Source organism: Nestor notabilis, unplaced genomic scaffold (genome assembly GCF_000696875.1).
Source record: "Nestor notabilis isolate BGI_N333 unplaced genomic scaffold, ASM69687v1 scaffold33427, whole genome shotgun sequence".
Taxonomy (NCBI): domain Eukaryota; kingdom Metazoa; phylum Chordata; class Aves; order Psittaciformes; family Psittacidae; genus Nestor; species Nestor notabilis.
Window position 1 is genome coordinate 1 of NW_009936574.1, and position 25,693 is coordinate 25,693.

General features: G+C 37.2%; 1 protein-coding gene across 1 annotated transcript; it reads left to right on the forward strand.

The window, feature by feature from the left end:
• Positions 1-57: 57 nt before the first annotated feature.
• On the forward strand, positions 58-24,543 carry SH3RF1 (SH3 domain containing ring finger 1; the record flags this gene model as incomplete). Its single annotated transcript, XM_010018409.1, has 9 exons — positions 58-75; positions 661-963; positions 1,838-1,948; positions 10,028-10,182; positions 12,591-12,761; positions 12,924-13,183; positions 16,374-16,729; positions 18,763-19,097; positions 24,124-24,543. Coding segments are annotated over 9 exons (1,878 nt in total), but the record flags the coding sequence as incomplete, so codon positions are not given.
• Positions 24,544-25,693: the final 1,150 nt, after the last annotated feature.

The window sequence follows — 25,693 nt, forward strand, 5'->3', positions numbered from 1 at the left end:
ATATATATACACACACACACATATACTTCAAAGATAGGAAAGTGTTCAGGGTATAAGTTGTTGTCATTTGTGGAAGCTGCATTTAAATCAGTGTTGATGATACCATGATTAATGATGACTTCTCTAGTAAAGTTATGATGGGGTAAAATGCTACTTTAAAACTCTTCATAAACATAGTAGATATTTTAAGACTTGTGGAAAAAGCGATAAAATAAATACATGAAATAATACATTGAAGAATAGAAATAGTATTTCTATGGTAGCTAATTTCATTATTTTGTCCTGATGTTCTTCACAGAAGATTTTTCCCTTCTTCATAATTGGCTACACTTATCCAAGTAACAGTATTTGTATTTAGTGGTATATATTAATATTAGTTAATTTGTTCAGCATGCTGGTGCTACTTCAGCTCATGAATAAATGAGAGTTCTGACATTATTATTTCTGGTAGCTCTAAAATACAAAAAATACTTTGTGGAAATAAACGGTTTGTGAAAAATGTAATTTAGTAATGACTGATTTGTAGAGTAGGGCAGTATGTCGCAGTTTTCAGTTGCGTGGTTTAAATTCTATATGAATAAAAAGAAAACAGATTTTTTTTGTTATACTCAGGTGGTTTTTATAAATAAAAAAATGCTAATGTGTGGCTATCTTTTGTAGTTTAACACAGCAGCCAAACAGCTGATAGAGTTGGATAAGCCCTCAGGTTCTGCTGTTGACTCTGGAGAAGGTACCTCTGGGGCAGCCCACAACAGTTCAACCCAAAAGCACACCGATACCAAGAAAAACACCAAAAAACGGCACTCTTTTACCTCCCTCACTATGTCCAACAAGTCTTCACAGTCTTCTCAGAATCGCCACTCAATGGAAATTAGTCCGCCTGTCCTCATCAGCTCCAGCAACCCAACCGCAGCAGCCCGCATAAGTGAGCTGACAGGACTTTCCTGTAGTGCCCCTTCTCAGGTAATTTACATGAAATCAAACATAAATTGTGTGCATGTCTTGTTAATAACTATAAAGGTTTCTGCTCTCATCAGACTTCTTCAAATTATTACTTGTATGTAATTAACGTTAACATACACTTTCAAAAAGTTTATCTTCCAGCATGAAAGCGTTGAAGGCAAATGTTTTATAATGCTTCTTATACAATAATAGCAAGTATTTTTGGTCTTGTAATTTTTTTCACAGTTGGTAATTTCATAAGTGCCACGAAGATTTTTATTAAGCTGTGGAAACTAGAAACTGGAGTGATTTAATTTCTTTATTTTTTTTCCCTAAATTTAGTATAATACTAGATATTAATAAAGAAATGCAAGTAAAAGGTAAATTCAACTTGAAAATTGCATAAATTCCAGAAATGTACAGTATTAATCTGATTGTGATAAGTAGAAATATTTATCTGGCTTTATGTATTGTTAATCTCCTTGAAGCTTTTAGTTACAAACTGCAGTAGTTCATGAATAATTTGTCTGTTTCACACAGAGATTACATTTTGGGAGAAGAGATAGTAATGCAGACTTTGAAGTGTTGGTGTCATTTTACATGAGCTAGTAAAGATGTTTTATTTGGGATGTCTTTGTTATGTGGCAGCCTTTTATGGCAAAAAAAGAAAACCGACATTGGTAAAAGTATGGTTCCCATGGCTAACTCAGTGTATCTCCAAAGTTTCTGAAACATCAGGAGAAAAAAAAGTGAGCAGTGCAATCCGATATTGTTTTTATGAATACCAAAAAATTAGTTCTAAAGTTACAGATGAGTACTGATGGTTTTGACCATGTGTCAAAACCAGCTCTTATTGAACTACTCAGAACTGACCCTGCTGGGTTTTTTTTAACAGGTTCATATCGGTACTACGGGGCTAATTGTGACTCCACCCCCTAGCAGCCCAGTCACAACAGGGCCTTCATTTACCTTCCCTTCAGAAGTTACTTACCAAGCTGCTCTTGGTGTAAGTACTGCTCAAGAAAACAGCCTTCCCACTCATCTTTGGTCTGTATGGTCTTTTTCTTGTCTTGCGCTCTGATCCATTGATTTGAAATGGTTTTATGATGATTCTTTATCTGACAGACAATGGTATAAATTGAACTACAGCAAAAGCATTATTGATACTATAATGTTTGTCCTGTCATGCATATCCATTTCTCCAGTTTTCCTCTGTCATTTTCCTGTAGTAAACACAAGAAGCACACTTTCTTCCAGAACAGTGTTTCTCTTCAGCATGAGTAGGAAAGAAGATATGCTGGGGAGAAATTAGGGGAAACATGCAAGATCTTGCAAAAATACATCAATTGAGACTACAGCTGCCAGATATTTGTCTTACTTAATATTACCAATATTCCCTGAAATAAGTTTCAGAACTCTGCTTTCTCCTCATTAGGATGACTTTAGTTGTGTGTACGCCTGTGGCAGATGAAGAACACATCTTAGGTTCTTGGAGATCAATATGAAAAACTGTTGCAAATGGCCATCTTTTAAAGGAAGGAATACAATGCAATGCTGTTTCCTTTGGACAAAGAAAATAACATTGCCTTCAAAAAGCGCAGGATTTCATTTTAAAAACAACTGGAATTCCTTATTTGGCCTTACTTGTGGTAGGGAAGCTCTGGGATGCCCTAAATCATACTGCACTTATCAGAGCCTGAGCTTAACTGCAGTAAAGATTGTGGATACCAGTTTTCAGAGCTCTTCAAGGGAACTTCATGAGCCTTTATTTTAATCATAGGAATTCTTGAAATTCAGTTCTTGTTTTGAGTCCAAAAAATGTGCCGCTAACATTGGGAGTGGGGGAAGAGGGAGGACACATAGTTTAGTAATAAATCTCCACTTTAAAAATACCCAAACCAAACACAATAACAAAAAGCCTCCAAAAAACCACAGCCCCCTTTCCCCCCCCAAACCTGCAACACAATAAGCAACCAAACAAAAACCTCCAAGACTCGATCTTTTTTAGGTGTCTAATTATCCTTGCAGTCTTTAAAGCAAGTAAAACATAATGAATAGCTTTGCTGCTAAATGTGGTTGGTTTTGTTTCCAGCTTTCGTCACTTGGATCATTTTACACATTTGTCTGCAAAATCAAAGGCAGAATTGTCTGTCTTCTGTTATCAACTTTTTGTTGTTTAAGTAAATGCTTAGGTGTGGCTTGGTTGCAGCTGAGAGGTTACATTTTGACAGCCTTCTTTGGGACTCTAAGTTATCTTTTTCAGTCCTTAAAATTATGATGCTATGTTTTTCTGAATTATCTCTAGTTCTTTCTTCTAGCATGGTAAGTGCATTCCAGAACTGGGTACAGTACTGCACGATCTTTTTCAGTGATGAAATATTGATAGTATAACCCTTTTACTTTTATCTTGTTAGTGCGATGTTTAGATCTTGAGAATTTGCATCCATGCATTTGGCCTGAGTGTAGCAAAAGTTTATGTTCAGCCAAATATCCACCATGATCCCACAAATTTTCATTGTCATTAGTGATGTACTAATTGCTCTCATCCAAGTAAATGTTATTTCACATTCCTTGTTCTTCAGACAGATGACCTTATTATTGACGATTATACAGACAGTATGCTTTTGCCCTGCCTTACTGAGTAACACGGGTTGTGCTGTAGCAATTCAGTGTCATTTCATTGTTAACAACTCCTTCACTGTGTGGATCATCTGTACAGTCCTGCTGTTAAACATATGCTATGGAACAAATTAAGGGAACCAATTAATAATCTCCTTATATTTAGATTAATTTTTAATGACACCGAGCAGGAAGAGACTGGAGGTCATCTAGTCTGCTCAAGCAAGGCCACCTAGAACCAGTTGCCCTGGATGGTATCCAAACAGCTTTTGAGTATCTCCACGGATGGAACCTCTCTGGGCAACCTGTGCCAGTGGTCAGTCATTCTTACAGTGAGAAACTGTTTACTGATTTTCAAACTGAATCTCCTGTGTTTCAGTTTGTTTTTCACTGAGCACCACTGAAAAGAGCATGGCTCCATCATCTTTGTCTCTTCCCTTTAGGTACTTATATACACTGATGAGATCCCCGTGAGCTTTTTCTAGGCTGAACAGTCCCAGCTCTCTCAGGCTTTCCTCATAAGACAGATGCTCTAGTCCCTTGATGGTGGCCCTTCACTGGGCTCTCCAGTATGTCTGTGTCTCTTGTACTGGTGAGCCCAGAACTGGACACAGTAATACAGGTTTGGCCTCATCAGTGCTGAGGAAAGGGGAAGGTTTGATCTCCTTTGACCTCCTGGCAAGACTCCTTCTAATGACGCCCAGGATACCATTACCCCTTTTTGCCACAAAAGCACATTGTTGGCTCATGTTCAACTTGGTGTCCATCAGGAAGGACCTTCAAGGTTGTTTTTTTTTAATTGGGATATGAGGTGCACATCTACAACTAGAAACAATGAGCTGGTTATATGCTAATCCATGTAATCTTCTATACTTCTTTCATCCTGTCCTTCAGAAGATACCTGTGAGAACTGAGCAAACAAAATCAGTTTTGGTATCTTTTGTGCTGTTAAGCAGAGTACAAGTCTAGCTAACATATATGCTGCAGTCATTGAACAATTGATTTAATTTGTGACTGAGATACATTTTGGAGATGATGGGGAAGGCAGGATTCAAAGCATCATTTCAGAAGTTCTGACAGAAGTTGCCTTTTTTTTTTTTTCCCCCTTAGTAACAAACACTTTTGTTATCAAGAATCAGTAGTTCTTTCTTTAATGCCAACATGGAAAAATACTTTATTTTGGTGCCAGTGCAAAGTCATTAAACCACCTCGGGTGTTTTAATTGCATAAGTTTGTTCAAAAGCGATCTCACCATTGGTCCCCACAGGAATTAAATTACAGTGCTAAAAGCACCATGGAGTGAAACTCCTGCCACATGATTGTCCTGTATCCTGGAGTGCTGCTTTCCTTTCGTGATAACCATGTTCCCGGTTATGTTTCCAATTAGCCATATAATTCCCATTGAGAATCTGAATTATTCTCTGCCACCCTCTTTAAAAGTCAATAACCTTCTGTACATAATGTTCTGTTTCTTCTTGTTTCAGCATGACTAAAATACAAGCTGGCAGCTCAGGCTAGAGTCAGGTCGTTCTTGTGTACTTTTACTGTAGATGATATTAAATGATGCAGTTTATAGTCACAGCCTGTGAAGTGTGTCTTTTAAGTCTCCTTTCCTCTTGCTTCATAAACTCTTGTTTTAATTTTAGAAATGTGCAAAATGGTTCTGACAGGTCAAGAGAGGAAGTGATGTTCTTGTTTCTAGATGTTCCCCTTCTGGAAATACCCTTCTTGACATTCTGAGCATTAATTTTAAGCCATGGAGCAATTGTGATTGTATGATAAGTGGTTGGCTTGAATCCTTTTGCTTTTATAGTTTTTGCTTCTGTAAGTATAAATTCCTGCAATTCTCTAAGCTTCTCACTTTTGGCTTTTACTTCATTGCTGAATGCTAAGTAAATGACAAGGGAGTTGGATTGGAACAGAGAGGGTTTCTCTTTAGCATGAAGATGATTTAATTGGATCTTATTCCTGCCGATCGTTTTGGTACTTATAACACTATTTAAAGTAATAATTGATTATTCATTGAGAGCAAGCCATTTACACAAGTTCTTTTACTTCTTTGCCAAACTAAGATTAAGAGAGAAAGAAGAAAATTGAGAGGATGATCATGATTCCCCATCACTGTAGAAGAAAAGGATATATTCCTTTATAGTAGTCCTGAATTTATGCAGCTTTGCTACATATATGTGTCCTGAATTTAGAAGCAAAGGAGAGCCGGTTTCTTCTCTTATCTTCTGTAAGAAAGATGGCTTCTTTTATTGTTAAGAGGAAATATTTTGAGCTGTCTTGTTGGGTAGCAAGTTTAAGACAGTTGAGATTAATTCCTAAAGGAGCCTGTGAGTCATTTGTCTGTGTACATGCATAGGATCGCATTTTAGTTTTACGTTATTTTGGGAAATACTATGGTGGTTCAAAAAATGCCAGTTTTCTTAACTATTTAGTCCATAATAATATTTTATAGATGTTATTTGGTACCAAAAGTTTTATGAAGTAATCTACACATTTGTAGCCAAAATTGACACAAATAAGACCTAAGAATAAGAGTGTTTCTGTCAAGTCACCATATACACTATCTGCTGCGTGTATCATTTAAGCAAATTTTAATTTGCACTCAGAAAACCTGTGATAATTTGAAGTTTTCTTTCACAGCAGCAGTTCTTTAGCCTAGTTCTTTAGCCAGCAGCATTAATTCTTGTTTTGTGTTTTGAGGTTTGATTCTTTGAAATTAAAGAAGCTATGAACCAAGACAAACTTCTCACAGCTGAGGCTTTTGACTGTGGTATGATCACTTACACTTTTCTCTGGGACTTCAAACCACAACTTTGCCCTTTAAGGGGGTATTAATTGGTCTGCTCTTCTTGGCCACTGGCATTTTCGAACCTTGTAGATGTCTATTTGAAGTTCTTTATAAAATATAAATAGCAGATGTCAAGTTCAATAGTTGTTGGGTGAAAATATGCATGTATAATTATGTAAGGCTCATTTATTTGGGAGGAAATTCTTGGATGTAATTTATAAGGTAGTTATAGAGGAGATCTAGTTGAAAAAACTTTTAAAGCAAGTATGTGATTTGAACCATGATATGGGAAAACTGAGACAAAATATACTGCAGCAGAGATAGTTACATTCAAAAGCAGCAAAAGGAAAACAAAATGTAGCAACAGCAGATAACTTAACCTTCCTTTCATTCTGCCTTTACAGTCTCTTGAGAACATAAAAGTATTTCGGACTGCAGTTGACCTAGATATCCATATTGCTACTTCTGCAGGTTGAATATGTTGACTTTGAAATGGTGTCTTGGTATGTGCAATTATCTAGCAGAAATAGGTGGTCTGTATTTGGATGGTTTACACTCACTTCCGTGCTGAAGGTTTGAGAAATATAAAAATATCTGTTTTTTCTGGTCCTGTTCTCTTGCCCACACACACAGAAAAAATTACCCCTCTATGTTAAAGCATATAAGGTAGTCTGAATTATTATTAATGAGGTACAAGCTGAGGGTTATAGTATACTGATGACATTTAGCATTCTCTCATGTAGTTCCAGATGATTCAATATTGTAAGTCAGTCAGGAGGATGTTTATAGAAGAACTGTCTGAGTTTTAACCAACAAAAATTCAGATCAACTTTTGTTGGGAAGAGAAAGCAGCTGAAAGAAACTACGGGGTTTTGTAAGAGAGCCCTGTTCTTGATAACATATATTTATAGTTTGGGAATTTTGTTAAACATGAGCCTTAATTTGTTAGCCCTCAGGGGATTTTGCAAGTCATACATTTTTTCCTAGACCTTGTGGGAGTGAAGACAGTTACTGAATGTTTTTTGTTCCCACTGCTGTGCCTTTTATTGTGTTTTGGATGAGCTGATTATTGATCTTCAGTGGGAATGCAACGCAGTTATGTTTAAACTTAATAATATGTATGTGTTTCTAGAAGATGAGTCTAGATACTGTTTGAAGTTTTACATAAAGTATTGAATTACATTACGTTTCATCATCATTACATTACATTTCATCATCCAATTAAAAAATATATTAGCACTTCCTTGCTGTTTTATATGCTTGAAAGTACACCTATCTGAAAAGTAGTTGCAGAAACTTCTGATTTCCCCCCTTCACTACCTAAAATAAAATGCTCTTAATTGTTTTGATAAGCATATCTTATCGAATCATGTGCGGTTTACGTATATTCTTTCACAGTGTTGAATATGGGAACCATCAAAACTAGCTTGTGCTCTGGAGGTAGGTATGTTTCTCAATAGCTAGAAAAATGGTTGCATGCCAGAAAAACTCTTGAAAACTTGGCTAGAGCATTTGGACCTATTTATCAAGTTGTAGCAGTGCAAGCTGAAGAGCGTTAGTCCTCTAAAGCCTATCCGGTAGTTTATTTAGATTTCTAAATGCTTGCCAAGTCGTTAGGAGTTTAATTGGGCTGTGGCTCACTGCAGGTTTCATTACCATAGTAATAGACATGGAGAGGGCAGCAGAAACTGAATAAAGCAGAATAAACTAGAGCTGGGAAGGTGCCTTTGCCGCAGCTAAAAATTCAATGTGTATTGTGTGTTCAAATGAATAAAATACAACACCCAGCATTTATATCTTTAGAGATGCAGGAAGTGCAGAATCGTGACAACCTTGATATTGTGCAAAAAATAGGTTTAATTTTACAGATTTTCAGCTAATCATCTCCTAATGCGGGTTTACAGCTTCTACCATCTATAAAGGAATCTAGATGATTAAAAAAAGACTTTAATCTATATTCTGTAGATGGGTTGCATAGAAGTTAGATGCTCTTGTTCAGATTGGGTTTAACGAAGACATTTTTGAAGCTGACTGGGAGGGGGAAGTAACTTCTGCTGTAAAACAACTGAACGAGAAAAGCTGGTGTTGCGCTATGAAGTATCAAGGTATTTTAGAAAGATTGTTTTATGGATGGGGATCTAGAATGTGAAGGAAATGCAATTGCCATTCTTGTGAATAACTGAACTGTGTATCAAAGCTCTCCCGCAGATCATGTCTGCTTTGTGTGGGATACAGGAGGTCTATTTGGTCTTAAGAAATTGTTAATGTACAATCAGAAAAAAGCTTTAAAGAAAAATAGGAATATTTCATGGTATACCATGCAATTTATATCACAACTAAGTGTGAGAATTTTGACTGAAAAACTAGAAGAGTTAATCAGTTTTCTCTAGATTTGAAAGCTTTTAGTCATGCAGCTCTTCACTGTGTCTTGACAGAGTAAGACTAGTTAACAGTTAACCCAAATGTAGAGAGGTAATAATAGCTTAGTGTACACCTAAAACTTATTTTCCCTCTAGGTTTTTGCATGGAAAAACAAGAATGAAAGAAGACACCTTTAGAAATAGGGTGTCTGAGGGGAATTAAAATTACTTTCAATTACGTAATTTCCAAACTGATAATGTAACACTGTGCATTTATATGCTGATGTACTGGAAAAGCCAGGCAATAGTTCAGGACATTTTGGTAATTTATATTTTTGTTAGGTGTTTTCTAAACCTGAAGTGGTGTGGCTTAGAGTTTTGTTTCAGTATTGAAGGATTGTGTTCAGTTGAAGGTCATGTTTGAAATTAATTAGGTTTTACATTTTCAAATGTTGGAGGTTTTTCATTACTCTCTTTGCGTGTGTTGTAACACAAATAATTATTTTGGGAAGGGGGGAAGGAAAAGTTCTCCTTTTGTGAGAGACTTTTCCCAGGAGTGTCAGTACACAAGGTCCTAAAGAATTGTCTGAGGCTTTACAGAGTAGAAGGTAACAATTGCTCCATTGATTCTCAAAAGGCATAGAAATCTGTAGGCAGGACCCCCATTATGATCTGCCTGTAAAAGAACTGCGCCTTTTTACTGGGGTGTTTGTTAAAGATTACCAATCTTGATAATACTGAATTTCAAAAGCTAACTCTTTAAACTGGAAGAATAGGAGAAAGCGGTAACAATAGCTCAGTGACTGTGGTCTTGTATTGTGCTGGCTTTTGTAACCCATACATCAAAGGAAAATTTCCCCTAGAAGGGTGGTTTTGGGTGCACTGCTGCTGAATTGTATATTATGTTTCAGCTTCAGGTTACAAAAACAATCATGTTTTGAAGTATAGTCAGCAGTTAAGATGCAAAATCTGCCTCCTGGAAGGCTTCTCAATTTTTGTGGACTCCTATCCTAAACATGTTATAATTAGAAACAATGCTTTCAGTTTTTCCTGTGCTGAGAAATTGCTCGTCGTTTGCTTAATTAGCTGCCAAGACTTCAAGATTTTTAAGCTGGGAAAGGAGAAATACAGAGAAACCGAACTCTCCAGTTGTATCATACCAGTAGGTAAAAGAATACTGAACTTGGCTGTTCCTCCCCCGTTTCCTTAGAATATCATGTGCCTTTTTGTTCTTTTTTTTTTCCAGCTGATACAACTCATCAAACAATATTGATCATCTGTGTCTATTTTTTTGTTCTCCTAAAATCAGAATATGAATCCCCCACTTCCGCCACCACCTCTCTTGTCTGCTGCAATCATTGCATCGGCTTCTTCTGGACCTCAGTCTGCAGGTGTAATACAAAGGCCTACATCAGGATCAACTGACCAAATGGCACATTTACGGCCACAAACTCGTCCAAATGTGTAAGTAAAATTGAAACTTTTTGCCAGTCAGAAAAATGGAACATGATCAGTAACTTTACACATACTCGTATCATGCCAGCTGGCTGTGTTCTGCTAGATTTCCCAGAAAGCCGAGCATACATTCGGAACAAGAGCAACAAAATATACATATAGGTGATATCCCCAAACGGCCTTCATACTGAGAGTTATTTATGTCTTAGATAAATTTAATCAGCTGTTGCTGTGTATAGAAAGGACTCACTTCAAAAATACGAAGTATTTATCATGCAGAAGATGAATGAATCCTTGCGTTAGCAATGAAGACTCTGTAACTCGCAAGTGGCAAATATTGGAGTGAATTTACTCAAGGTTTTCTGTTATATATGGTATGAACAAGCTATTCTCGAATGGCATAACTTGGCCAAAACACAGAAAGTACTGTATTTCATTTAGACTGTTATATTAGCATGTCATTATCAGACTGCTTGTATAAGTTGCAATTGAAATTTGACTTGTAATTCTATAGTTCACTTAATTAGTGGGTTGCAGTTGGGAATGAAGGCAAAAAGCTGCTAGTTAGCATTATGTCTTCACACTCATAATACAAGCAAATGGGTGTCATCCGTCTGGGTGAAAATATTTTGTATATTAACATGTGCTGCTGACAACATCTTTTCTCTTGGAAACTTTTTTGTTGGAGCTTGGAGAATTAGAACCATAAAAGAAAAAGTAAAATTCAGGAGTGGCTGCACCATCTAAATAGGACATGTTTGAATAATGCAGGGACTGCTTTTGTTCTGTGTCTTTATTTTATTTTCCCGCCAGGTTTTCTCCCACTCCAAAAGAGCACCCTTCTTGTATAGCAGGTGCATCTGGATTTGGGCTGTTTCTTTGGTGTCAAGCATTCTAACACTGCTTCTTATGGATTATTGTGTTTAGTTGTACTTAATCAAGCTCCCATCTCATTTATTCCCATCCTTCATCTTCAAAGGGTTGCTCTTAATCAAGATACTAATGAAATTTGGAATGATTTAACCAACAGGGAAGTTAATGAACACCAATTAAAGCACCTCAGTTCCTTTCCCATAGAGCTTCACTATGTGGCTTTGTGGATCACCCCTGTATCATGTACCAGTGAAGCCTTTTGTTGCCAGTGTGTCATATGTTGCCTTTAGAGCCTATTTTGGACTTGCTTTACCAGGTACCTATACTGCATTATCTGCAAAAATGCTTTAAAGGCACAGTTTCCTGGGTGGACAACAAGGAACAAAACTAAAATGCAAAAAGAAGCATACAGTAAATGCTGCCATTACAGCGCACAAGAGCCAATTCTGATGAAAGGATGTTTTGTAAAGCTGCTTTTATACCCTTAGGGTTACACGGGGAGTGGAAAAGACTAGCATTGAAAGTAATTGTGGATCCCTTTTCAAAAAAGGGGATATTGCATCTGTCTACCCTAATTGGCTGCCTCCTGAGAAAAGTATATTCTTTTTGAGAAAATGTGATTTATTAGAATGCTATTTCCCCTAGGTCTGTAATTATATAAACATTTTTATATAAATGGTTTAAAAGTTGTCTTACATTCAGAGTGTGGCAGAAAATAAAGCACTGGGGTCGTTGAAACAGTATCAGTTTTAATGTGACAATTGGAAACTGTGCAATCTTATTTGAAGATTTCCCTAAGAATATTCCAGCATCAACCGTAGGATCTTCAGTTTTATTTTTACTGTTGGTTTTTTTTTTTTGTCTCTAAGAATGTCTTTTTAACAAGTAAAAATGAGAAATATTTCTGAACTCTCACTATGGTTTCAGATGCACTGTGTTATGCATTAATGTTACTTGGAAGTAAACAAAAGAAAGGAACTTTACAAGTGAGTAACTTGTAAAGTTACTTGTAAAGCTAGCTGCCTTACCCATAGACTTCAAGTTCTAGTAACATCTTTCTTTTAGGCACACAGTTGCACAGGGAGATTCCAATTTTGCAATCTGAAAAGTAGTTCTGATACTGATTTTTCACTCCTAACTAACAGAACTTCTCAGTTCTCCCCACCCCTCCGCAAAAAAAAGATGTTGTCATGTCACAAAATGTAAAAGATACTAGAAGCAGGTGGAGGGAGAGAGAAGTGCGATACACTGGGATCTGTAGTTGATAAACACCTATTTAATTAAGTTCACTAAGTTAATTAAGAAAATGGATAGTCTTATTAGAAGTATTGTTCATTACACTGAAGTGCAGTTAGGCTATTCTTAATGGTCACTGTTTCCCTTAATATTGCCGTAACTTCTGTTTTAATATTGTAACAGTATGACGGATCTACTAACACATAACCTTTTTGCCATGCCTTCTCATCTCTGAACTCCCTCTGCCAGAAAGTGATGTTTTCAATTGTTTTAGATTTATCAATTGCATCTACTTTCCTGTCTTTCAGGTATATTGCTATATATCCTTACACTCCTCGAAAAGATGATGAACTGGAACTGAGGAAGGGAGAAATGTTCTTAGTGTTTGAACGCTGTCAAGATGGTTGGTTCAAGGGAACTTCCATGCATACAAGCAAGATTGGTGTTTTTCCAGGAAATTATGTGGCTCCAGTTACAAGGTTTATTTTTATATAAGTATCTAAATAGCTTATCTAGTTTCAGCTCCAAAATGATTCTGTTATTGTATTTAATGCTAAAATTGGATAATAGAAGAGCTGCAGGTTTTAGTAGCTAGCTCATTTTTCAGATGTGATTTAGCATTTTGCTTTTAATTTTGGCAGGACAGTGACAAGTACATCACAAACAAAAGTTCCCATGTCTACTGCTGGCCAGACGGGACGAGTGGTAACTATGGTCAGCCCTTCCACTGCTGGTGGGGCATCACAGAAGCTCCAGGGGAATGGTGTGGCAGTGAACTCCAGCACAGTACCCACAGCTGTGGTTTCTGCAGCACATATCCAAACTAGTCCTCAAGCCAAGGTCCTCATGCATGTGACAGGACAAATGACAGTCAACCAGGCTCGCAACGCAGTTAGAACAGGTAAAAATCAATCAAGAAATAAAATAAAGCTTTTTATGTTTGGTAGCAAACTGTAGGGTCTGTCTGGGCAAGTCAGATTATGCATAAATATCTGCTGGGCTTTCTGAAAGTATTTTTATGTTATTTTTAGAGTTGAGTGCTTTCTGAAATGGCAATATTTCTCTCTGAATTGTTGAATCTTTAATTATTCTCCTCTAAGCAACTGTGTGTAGATATGTACTCCTACTGTTGGGAAATTATATGCAAGTATTTTAGATGGAATTTTTGTTACTTCATTAGTATCTGGGATGGGGACATTCTTTGAGCTTTCCCACTCATACACAATTCAGATAGTAATGAAAGTGATAAGAACATTTGAGTCATAGCTTTTTTTTTTGTGCTAACTGCATAACAGCTACAGATTGCTCTAATTTAGCATTCACTTTTAAATTATCTCCTAGCGTCCTTGAAGACCTTTAGCATTCATTCCTCCTTCTTTTTCAGGTCTGTGGCTCAGGGTTAGTTCTTAGGTATTCCAGTTTGTTCTCTAACCTTGACTGCAGCCTCTTTCGCTTTGACTCTGAAACAGTAAGGCTATACTGACTTCAAGATCCATGTGATTTGTCATAAAATTCTGTATGTCTGACAGGTATAACTCTGCCTTTACTGTCTTGGGGCAGGCCACATCACAGTGAAACATGCCTTCTTGTTGTTTAAATCCCAGATCCAAAAGATTGATAGTGGTGCTTTCAAGAGTTTTTGTTTACCAAATCCAGGCACTCCTCTGTGGATTTGCCAGGCTAGGAAAATACCACACAAATGGAGTCTAATCTGTTCCAGTTACTCCTAGGGCCTCAAAAGAAAAGGGAAAAAAACCCAACCCAAACCTTCATTTCAAACTATCCCAGTATTCCCTCTTTCAGCCTTAAATTTGGCGCCTAAGATCTATTGTTGAGACAAAGGGTTTTTTCATCACAAGGCTCTTACTGGCAGAGTGGAAGAGAAAGCAGAAGTTGCAAATGGTACTGTTATCCTCTTAATGGTGATTTATTTATGGTCTTGAGATCCATGAATTAACCCACCATCTTCAGAGTCATGCATCTCCTAAAACACTGTCCGTGTTCAGATGTCAGCACCAGATTTCCTTTTGGAGGAGGTAGGATATGTACATAGATATTTTATTTCCTTAGTTGGTGCCATCTTCCTCCAGTGTGATCTTAGGCTGGAACAGATGTGATAGTCCTCTGTAAAAACTTTATTCTTTACCTTTAAAAAACAATAACCAGGTGGTATTGGCAGCTGGTAAGAGAAACTAAGCAAAGCATCTGTGCTTTCCTGCCTCTCAGGCATAGGTGATTTCTACTCTAAATTCTTTTGAGCTGCCTAGAAGCTTGCAAAGTGACAGCACAAAGGAGAAAGCTCCTGTAGGCTCCGGAAGCCTTTCTGTCCCCGCATCTCTGCACTGCTGTGAAGACAGATAAGATCTTACAGTTCCATTCAGCTGGAAAACACAACAACATGCTTCCCAACTTTTCAGGTCCAAATGGAAAATTCAGATGGGCTGCACTCTCTTCACAGAGAACTTAACATAGGATTGTGATCTGAAGATACACAATTCAGTCACAAATACAGATCTGTCCCTTACAAGAGCGTGAGAACTGAAGCAGTAACAGCTGCTTTATGTTCAAATGTTAGAGAACTTTGTCATCAGCATCTGAAATGTGATCATCTTGAGCTTTCCCTGGTACCTTTGCTAAGTGTTAGTCTCTTGATGAAGCTTCATAGATCAATGCTGCGTATTTGCAGGGCTGTTCTTCAATTTCAGTTTAGCTCAGGACTTCAAGAACCCTTCTTCAAATGATCTTAGTGAGACATTGCCTTACATCACCCTTGCTGAGGGGGTTTGCATCCTTTGATTGAAAGGAACTTTGAAAATGTTCAAGTTACTCAGAGTTAGGAAGGGTCTGCTACAGGGGAAGAGGTTGTGTATCAAAAAATGGAGATAGCATTTAGTGGTGCTTTCTTTTTAAGAAAGAATTTGTGTTTCTTATCATGGAGATTTTAACTGGGTATAATAATGCAGGATTGTTATATCAAACTTGTGAACTTTGTCAGTCTTCTCTTATACATGGTTGATGCAATCTAAACAAATTACCAGGGGAATTTGTAGATGGCAAACTGAAGAGATCACGTGCCTGAGGCTTGATTCCAGGATATCACTTATAACAAACCTGAAACTCTAAGCAGTATCTGAAAAATCAGAGTGAATTGATATGTTTGAGATTTACGTGCATCAAGCTAGAGAGATGTCCCCTTGTTAGATACTGTGTTTCAGAGTATTTGAAGGAAAGAGACTGTTCAGCCCTGGGATGCTGCATTTTGCCTCATATTATTCAGTTGTTTGCACTTCATACTACCCAGTGCTGCAGAGGTATGCTGTTGAAATGATCCAAAAGCATATATGGTTGACAATGTAATTATAATAGCAGTGTTGTTTCTTGAGAAGGATAAATTAGTTAATGCAGAGCTCTATGCTTTGCAGCTAGGCTGCAGCCCATGTTGGTATATTCAACCCTGTGCTGTTCTGCAACTTCCAGTGTGAATGTTCCTTTTATTTCACAGGGGTATGAGTAAATTCACTTCTATATTTAAACATCCCAAGAGACAAGAGCTTACGTTTTCAGAGAAACCACTCATAGCACTAATTGCCACTGTACTTATTGTTTGAAAGACCCACTAAATCTGTTGTGGATTTTGTGAATAATTTAGGGAAAACAATCCAATTATATTTTTAGTAGCTTCTATAAGGAGTGTTTCTTCCTACTTTGTTTTATGTGCCCTGACAACTACACAGCATATTAAAAGGAACAAACAAGTTCCAGGCTGTATTTAGCTAGCTCTTACAAACTAAAGCATAATCTTCACTTTGCATCTCTCTGTATGTAAAGCATTTTACTTAGCAGCTTGGACTTCTCTACAGTAGTTGCAGTGCTGTTATTCTTCTGTGCATACTGGTGCAAGTAGGGTAGCATATGCTACTTCATTCTGGTGAGACGAATTTGATGCAGTGTAAGATGTCATAGTAATATAAATGGGAGTTAGGAAGATGGGAAGGAAGCTTCTTATGACTGGTTAGCTATAACTCAGTAACTATACCTCTCTGTGTGTCTTGTGAAAAGATGACCTGTCACATTTTATTCTTTTGTTGTAGTTGCTGCACACAGCCAAGAAAGACCTACAGCAGCAGTCACACCCATACAAGCACAGAGTCCAACATGCCTTATTCCTGCAGCTGTGATCATTCCCCACCACTCTGTTGCCTCCCAGCAGCTCCAGCCCCCAGCAAATAGTGCTGCTTATGTCACAGCTGTGAATGTGCACCGCTCAACCATCCCACTGGCATGTGCAGCAGGTTCTTTGAATTCTCCCAACATTGCTGCTTCATCTTTGGAGGGAGATGTTAGTGGAAGAACTGTGAACACTCACGCTGGAGCTCCTGCATCTCCAGAGAGTGCTCTAGCAGCTGGTGGAAATGCTGCTGTCAGTAAAGCAGACAAGGATGGCAAGGTGGGTAGAGAATAAAATAATTCCCTTGAATTCTACCATTTTTATCATGCAAACTTTCAAGAGATCCTTTTTTTCTCTTATATTTTTTTATTGAACAGCAGCACTGTAATATTTCTTAGACTGAGTCTGAAGCTCAGGCAGCCATTTTGTGACTGCAGCCATGGGCAAATATATTCTTGGCCACACAAGAATAACTTAGGGTGGATAAAATATGGAGCAGACCTTGGAGAAGGGTTAAAATAGGGTAGCAGGTTCATGCCTTAAGCAGGAGAAACAAAAGGTAAATGGATAAAGTTCAGAAGAACTAGTAGATTCACTGTTGGAATTTCAAATATTTTGTTTTTCTTTATCTACAGTCAGTTTCCTAAATACTTTAGAAAGTTGTATGTTTAGCATATGTTATCAGGAAGTATCTGTAAACTAATAAGCCTATAATTAAAACAAAACCCCAACAACAAAATAACCCACACAGACAAAAACCCTATGAACTTGTGGGAATATACAAAAAAACCAGTCTAACAAAATAAACCTAATATACAGTAGAAGTCATTATTTTTTTAGGTTACTTTCCTGGTTAAGCAGACACCCTGAGAGACTGTGAAAAACACATGTATGTGTACAAGCAGTGCTTATTGTACAAAGGAAAAAACGCACAGAACTCTTTGTCTTTTCTAAATGTAGTGATTCTGCTTTCTGTCCTCCTATTTGAAATATTTTCCTCTGTGTCTAAACTTATTCTCACTGACCAACAGCCATGTGATTATAGTATATTGTAGGCAGAAACATTCCTTCGACTTTATAACTGGTTTTGTTATACAGTTGTGGTGTAGTTAGATTTTTTTTTTTCTCCTTTTGACAACTTTTTTTTACATATCAAATGTTTTAGGCTTTACCTTATTACTCTTCAGCCACATGCTTTCTTAATGAAGTTTTTGAAGGGTTTAATCATACGCTGTATGCTAATTTCATCCACTTTTTAATTATTTTTGTTGATTATTGTTGAGTGGATGTACCTAGAACTTTGTCTTAAAATTACTTTAGTCGTAGGCACTGAAATCAGACTGAGGTGCCCTTAGACAGGACTTCTGGAATCATAGCATGGTTTGGGTTGGAAGGGATGTTCTATGTGTTTGACAGTATGTTCTACAGTTTAGGGTTAGAGATGCTAACATACTCTTTGAGCTTCTCTTTTTCTTTCCCATTTGCTAGACAGCAGTCTTAGCTAATACAGCTTTAAGTTACTGGAGACTTGTAAGAAGGACTGATGATTTTTCATTCACAGTTCACCAATCCCACTGCATCCCAAGATATAATAAAAATCTCACATTGCTCATGGTTTTCTCTTTCTGTGGTTAAACAGCTTATTTTTGTCTCCAGGGCTTACAATCTGGCACCTCTCATAAGCACTAAATTCACTCAGTCAAAGGGCTGGTAAGAAGATCACTGCCACACCCCTTAAAAAAAAAAAAAAAAAAGACAAGAAACACAAAAACTACTTAAATAATTCTCTTCAGGGTAAGTAATAGTCTTCAGGGATTCCTGTCTGGACAAGCAAAAAGAATGTTTACAATTCTCCCCTCTAGCAGAGCAGCAAAGCACAATACATTCTCCTCGTGGCAAATTTCTGTTAAATCATGAAGGTCTTCCTTTGCTGAGGGAGGATAAGTAAAAGACACTTACCTAAACAGCAGCCTCCAGGGCCGACTTTTCTCTGTGCTTGGTTTGAAATGACTCTTCATGCCTTCCTAGAAACTTCCATGTTAGCAAAATGTTTTACTTTTAGGCCAGCGGCTTTGGCTTTTAATGTAAGTCTTAACTAAAGCGAAAGGACTTAGCTGGTTTATGGTCTAAAAGACGCACTGTTTTTCTCTTTAGAATTTTAACAATTATCTTTATTAATTTGTACACTCTCAAATATGTCCTTGTAATTTACTGAGTCCTCTCTGATTACAATGTCCTCTTGTCAGAAGGAAGTGTTCAGCTCTTCACAGGAGACACTTGTTCTAAAATGAGGCACTACTTTTGATTTACAGAAAGAAAAAAAGGGTTTACTGAAACTGCTTTCTGGAGCATCCACTAAACGCAAGCCCCGATTGTCACCTCCAGCATCACCAACGCTGGAGGCTGAGCAAGCAGCTGCAGAGTTAGCCCTGCAAGGTGCAGTTGGGCCAGAGCTTCCATCAGCCGGCAGTCACAGCAAAGTTGGACCCTGTCCCACCGACAGTGAGGTCTCTGGGCTGGCGCAGGAGACAGTACATCGGAAAACAAGTTCCCTGGATTCCTCTATTCCTATAGCGCCACCGCCTAGGCAGCCTTGCTCATCCCTGGGTCCGGTCCTGAGTGAATCCAGGCCTCTTGTCTGTGAAAGGTAAATTATCTTATACAGCTAGACTCAGGTAAACCAAGGAAAAATCCACTCACTGACGCGTGTATGTTAGAACTGTTGCAAAATGCTGAGATTTTCTAGCAAGAGGAAACTTATTTTTATAACAACGCCTTATATACACTTATCAGCCAGTGCTCATGTTTATTTACTTTTTGTGTTACTTTGAGGTTTTGGAATGAATAGACACTCAAATACACTGATCAGAGGTTTGGTATGAGAACTGAGGTAGATAAAATTTACAACATCCACACATTATACTCTTGCATTTATGCATATCAGGTTAGTCCTTTAAGATTATTAGCAGTGCATAACTGCCAACCTAAATATATGGTGAACAAGATCCTTATCTATGAGTAGGCTTAATACACGATTTCTTCAATGTTGCAAAAATGCTTCTACTACCTGAATGCCCTGTTACTGTGCACTCCACATAGCAAGCACTAAGGCAGCCTCCATGTCCTGGCAAGTGAGCCTGAAAAACATATAGCTGTCTGGACTCTGAAACTGCCAGGCAGTTGCTTTAAAGTTCTGTCACTTTTGTGCCCACCTATGATTTTCAAGTGTCCAAGTCCTCAGTAGATTTCACAGACTGTGAAGGAAGTGGCAGTTTTCTAACTGCTGTCTCTTTTTATTATTCCTAGTAGTAGATAAGCAATATATAGAGTGTCATAGGATTTCTTTTGCAGTAGCTACAGGATTGTGTAGCATACAGAAAAAAGCCCAGTAGAGTTGCAGTGTTAACAGCTCCAGGACTGAACTGATTTATGCTGACTATTGTAGACTTTGTTCTGGTACTATTAACTCATGCTGTGTGGGCATACCATTGTATTTCCAGAGGCCCATTGATTTTAAGCTATATCTGTGTATTAGAAGCCAAACAGTGTATAAGGTTTCTACTTTGTCTTTTATTTTACTTTTGTCATACCTTTAATATTTTTAAAAACGTTGATACTGTTTCTATGGCATTTCCTTGCAGGAAATTTCTATTTTACACTGAATTTTCAAAGTCGATTTACAGATGGAAAATAAAAGCTGACAGACTTTTATTTAAGAATAACATCATTTATTTTCACATTATCATAAGTCTGTTTGGGACAGTAATATGGTTTTATACTTTGAATGTGAAAATAACACTAAATTCATTCTGGCATGACCAGTGGATATTTGTGTAAAGCTGTTTGCATTCTCAGAAAAAGTAGTCTTTTCACTTCTGTGATGGATTTTTTTTTTTCTCAGAACTACTTAGAGAAAATGATGCTTACAGAATTACCTACAGAAAATGCTTACTTATTGACCTAGTAATAACGTACACTCAAACACTCTTTTTAATATATCCCTGTATCCTTACTATTGTTTAATTGCTAATTGCTACCAGAAAAGTGCTACCACAAGATCATTCGCTCTGGTAATCATGCAGAATCGTAACTTTTTGGTCCATGTATTTGAACAGAATTTCACCTGGGTTCCCTTTGTCCTTTTCAAGGCAGGGTTAATGTTTTTCATGCTGATGTGCTCTTGTGACTTTTCCATTTCCTTAGGCCAAACTGCTTAAAATGTGTTGCTTAATAGTAGTTACTACTTACATTGTATCATCAAAGTAATTTATAAGCATTGATTAATCTTCATTAGTCTGGAAGAAGGGGTAGATAAGAAACATACTGATGTTTCAAGAAGAGGAAAATATTCCTAAGGATAAGCTCAACAAAAAGATGAAGAACAGAGAAATCTCCTGCTAAGGTTATTCTGCTTTTACGTATCACAATTGCAATCACAGGCTACAATGTGGTTGGAAAAAGAAACAGTGCTCTGCAATGTAATTATTAGTGTTCAAGTTTTATTTTCAAAGGTGACTGGAGGATTTAGGAGTCAGTTTCTGCTAATTATCCTACATGAATTAGGAGCAAAAGTAGCTGGCTCAACTCTGGAAAGTACTTGAAAATGTTCCTGGTTTGGATAAGGAGTTTTCCAGGAACTCCTTGCTTCCTTTCAGATGCAGTATCAAATTTTTACTCTAATCCTGCTGTTTCTTCTTTCACTAGAATTGTAAGTTGTCCTAGAATGTGTCATTGCTGTATGTTCTTCAGAAAATTGGAATTAAAAATTGTGAGCATGTTTCCAATCATACAGAATATATGGTTGGGCATTTGATTTGTTTGATAGCAGACAAGCTTTTTGGGACATGGCTTTGCAGATGGATTCTTCATACCAGTGGCCATTTCACTAAAGGAGGGGAAGATGATCCATTCCCTTTCATCTTACTATTGCAGGTCTTCTCTGTAGTTGCCATTCCAATATTCACTCTTCTCCTGTGAGCTAGGTTGTTGCTTATTGTGGTCCATGGTCTTCTATATGTTCCTTGTACAGAAGGAGCAGAGAAATCAAACAGAAATTTCAGCTAAGCCTTGCTTCCAGTTTGGAGCAGTTTGGAGAATTCCTGCACCTGAGACACTGCAACAGTGTTCAGTCATTTCTTCTGATTCTCCAACCAAGACACAAGTTATCTTCAGACACTGGGATTTCATGTATTGATGCAGTACACTGACAAGGCTAAGGATCACTGTCTTTTCACTAAAACGATAGACCAAACTCCCTGTAATTCCTGGAGGAAATTACATTCATACCATGTTATGCTATGAATACACAGTAATTTGGTTATCTGAGGGTTGTGGGTTTTTTTTTTTCCCATAACAAGAAGTAAAAGACTATTTCAACCTTTTTTTCATGAGCTTTCTCTTTTCGAGAGAAACACTGATTAAAGCCTTAAGTTTTACAGTAAATATACAGCACTGTAATAACAAACTTCCCGGCACCCCGCAGCGGTGTTAAAGACCTGAAGTTGAACCTAAATACACATCACTGCATATCCTAAACTAGAATATGAATCCTTTATCCAGTTACAGTGAAGGACAGCAGTAATTTTGTTCTGTGATTAAAGTGACCCTAAGTTATTTTATCTACCACAAAATGACTGGTGTAACATCTGCTTCCAGTAAGCAGGCCAGAGGGCAGCAGGCCTTATCACATCTGGCAGCTTTAGTGCTGTTAATTAAATGCTGCCCTAGACGGGTGTTGATCATCTGTAGGAGTCAAGGCACCTATTCAGCAGAAAGGAGAGAGCTGCGCAACACCAGCACACAGGTGAGCTGAAAAGTAAAAATTCAAAGTGCAAGAAAAAGAAACTCAAATAAGATGAATAATAAGTATGAATTTAACTTGTGCAACAATAGTAATTCCAGCTTTCTGTGTGTTCCTCATCTAAAATTTTCTGCGCATGAGAATATATTTTTATCTACTTGGTGATTAGAAAACCACAGATAACCGTGCAAAAATAAACTACAAATAGCTGTGAAGGAAAGCAGTATTTTGTGTCTAGTGAAACAGAAACAATGTAGAAAGGGAAGAACACGTGGAAGATAGAATCTTTTTCATGTTACTGAAAAGTGTGAGCAATGCCAATATTAAAAATTAGAAGCGTAAAGGTGAAGACAGGCCATGGCCACCACGCCTCCCCCTGAGAAAAGTAATTCACACATACAAAGGGCAAAAGCACTGCAGTCGCATTAAGAATGGCAGGAAAGAACTGATGGCAAATACTGTGGCTGCTTCTGGGAAGCTAAAGTACTTTTATAATATTAATATTTTATCACTAGCTGATTAAAATTAAATTAGGATAATATTTTGAAAATTAACAAAAAATGCCATAAGAAAATACAAAGAAGGAACGCACACTGTGCAGCTTAGGTGCATGTAAAATATTCTAGATTAGGTAGTCTAGGTGGCCATGAAAGATCTGCAAATTTCACCTTCAGTCATTGCAAACATTTGCAAGTACTGAACAAGGCAATAAACAAGGAAAAGTTTTGGGAGATTCAAACATGTGGGAATGAACATGTTTTTCCAAAACATAGGTCATGCTTAGTAAATGTGGTTATTTTTCTCTGGGGACCTGGCACTGAGATTTTAAGATGAAGCATAGGCTTTTTACTCTGGATGAAATTGGTAGTTTTGGCAGTTTGTTGTAGGTGATGAGCTAGGAAATAGAAAAATAGGTTTTCCATAATCGTTTAGAGTGACCTGAATAGACAGTTGTGAGAATGTGTGATGAGTCTGGATCTGATCACCTCAGTTTGGGCAAACGGAATTTGTAAAATGTGGCATAAAATTTGATGGCTTGTAGTAACAAAAGAAGGAGATGAGATTTAAGGGTGTAAAGCCTGATGGGTTTCTTCTCATTAAACATTGAAAAATATAGTAAAATAGCACTTTAACACCAGGTGCTTTGGTTTAGACATTAGATTACAAGAATTGGATATCAATGTAGTCAGGAAGCTAAAAATTAATGACAAGTACTAAATTACTGCAGAGTTGAGGGAGCTCAAAACTGTGGAAAGCCCAGGAGAACAGTAAGTTCTTTTTTGTATCAGGTGCTTAAGAAAAATTGTTGAGTTGGCCACCTTTTTAAATGTTTATTTTTAATATAGTACAGCTGTGCCCAGGTCAGATGGAATGTATTCTAGCCTGAAAAGTTTCGAAGATAAATGAAAATAATTTAAAACAGCAGTGCAAATTAATAGGTTTTGCTACCTGCTTCTTGTTGTTCTGTGCCTTAAGAGCCGTCTCTGAGATAATATCATCTTAAACATACAGTTGTAATATTATCCCCAGTTACTGCTGTGGATGCTTTGATTGTTGTTAAGTCACGCTGTCTGGAACAGTCTGAAGTTTATATTCAAAAATACATCTTAAATTTTCTCCTGTTACTTAAATATTACCTGGATTTTTACAGGAATCTTAGTGAAAAAAGCTTGATAGGAGATGTATACATTTTACTTGAATTCACTATGTTTCTATTTGTATTTTCTATTCAAGATGTACAACTTTTGTTACATGCTCAGCAAACAGTTCTAGGCAGTTTCCTGTTTTCATAAGTTTTAACTTTTACAGGAATATTTTTTAAAGCATTGGTTTAAAAGAGCCTAAATGAAGGTGTGTTTTTCTAATTACACAGGTACAGGGTTGTGGTATCCTATCCTCCTCAGAGCGAAGCCGAACTTGAACTTAAGGAAGGTGACATTGTTTTTGTACACAAAAAACGTGAGGATGGCTGGTTCAAAGGCACTCTGCAACGAAATGGAAAAACTGGCCTTTTCCCTGGAAGCTTTGTAGAGAACATTTGAGAAGATCATTCTAAGAGCTTCAAATCATACTGTACTGTAAAGTAGCACAAATATTTTACCAGAAATAGCACAGTCATGAAATATTTTCAAATGACTGTAATGTAAACAAAAATCTACATATTTTTACAGTGTCTATAGCACAATTACACCAGCGAACAAAGAAGATGAAGGCATCTGCTGGTTTTATCACTTTGGATTCTTAAGTGTGATGTGTGCCTTGTACTGTCTGATTTATTATATAGAGGAACTTTTCTTTTCCCCTCCCCCAAGTATGTTACATAAATGAACAATTGTTTACAAGGCTGTAACTAATTTATTCTTGTTTTTTTAAACTTGAATTTTGTGTAATAGCTGAAATTCTTGTGACTATGATTTTAACAAATTATTAATTTATGAAAGAATAAGGGGAAGCTGGATTCTCTCCTTATGAGCAAGCAATTATATCTGATAAAGAGCCTCCCGTTTATCCTCTGGACATTTTTCCCCTGCTGTGTCTGACAGTGGAGTAAGTCTCTGTTTTATGAGTTAATGTTGAGTGGTGGTGATGTGGCGTCAAATAGAATTTGCCAAGTGGGGAAAAAATGTGTATGTTGTTCTTTGGACAGAGAAAAAAATGTCAGTGGTGTTCTTAAGTCTAGTTCTACTTCGTCATAAATCACCCAAGTGGAGTAATGTTTCCAGGAGGCAAAGATGTATGTGAACAACTGAATAAAATTCAACCATCTCAAGGTTAGGATCATCTCAAGGTTAGGAAGGAAGAAATTTAGGAGTGCCAATAAGAAATTCCCTATACCTTCTGTTTATGTAGTAACTTGGCTATTCGAACAAAGCTTAGCTTTGTATATTTGGCCAGTTATTTGGGCATTTAGCGCTCAGGATCCAACGAAATTGGAAAGAATGTTAAAGCCCAACACTTAGAATGATCATATCTTGAAAACATCTTTTTGATAAGACTGAAAATAAAAATAAAATTATAAGTTGTACTTAATGTCTAAAATTGCCTAAGAAGTGTAATTTGCTGTTTTCTTCTCAAACTGATCTGCATGGCCAAGAGATGTTTTAAAATGTCTGAGCAATAGTGGTGGTAAGTGATGCACTTGTGTTAAAGTAAAAGGCTGTATGAAACACTGTGAAAACTTTACTAACTTCTTAACCATTGCTACTTTGGTATGTTCTGACCTTTTCTTTGTCTTGCATGTGTTACTCAGTTCCTGCAGTACTTATAACTGTGCATGGTTGGCATCTTTCACTCCAGTTCCCTGTTGCTGGGTTATTTTGCTCTGAAAGTTTCCCAAAAGCCACTTGACCAAAACTAGTGAGCAACTTATCTTCACCCAGAGAAGATGTCCAGTGTTTGAATCATTAATAAAATATTTCAATGTCCTTGCAGCTGATGGATAT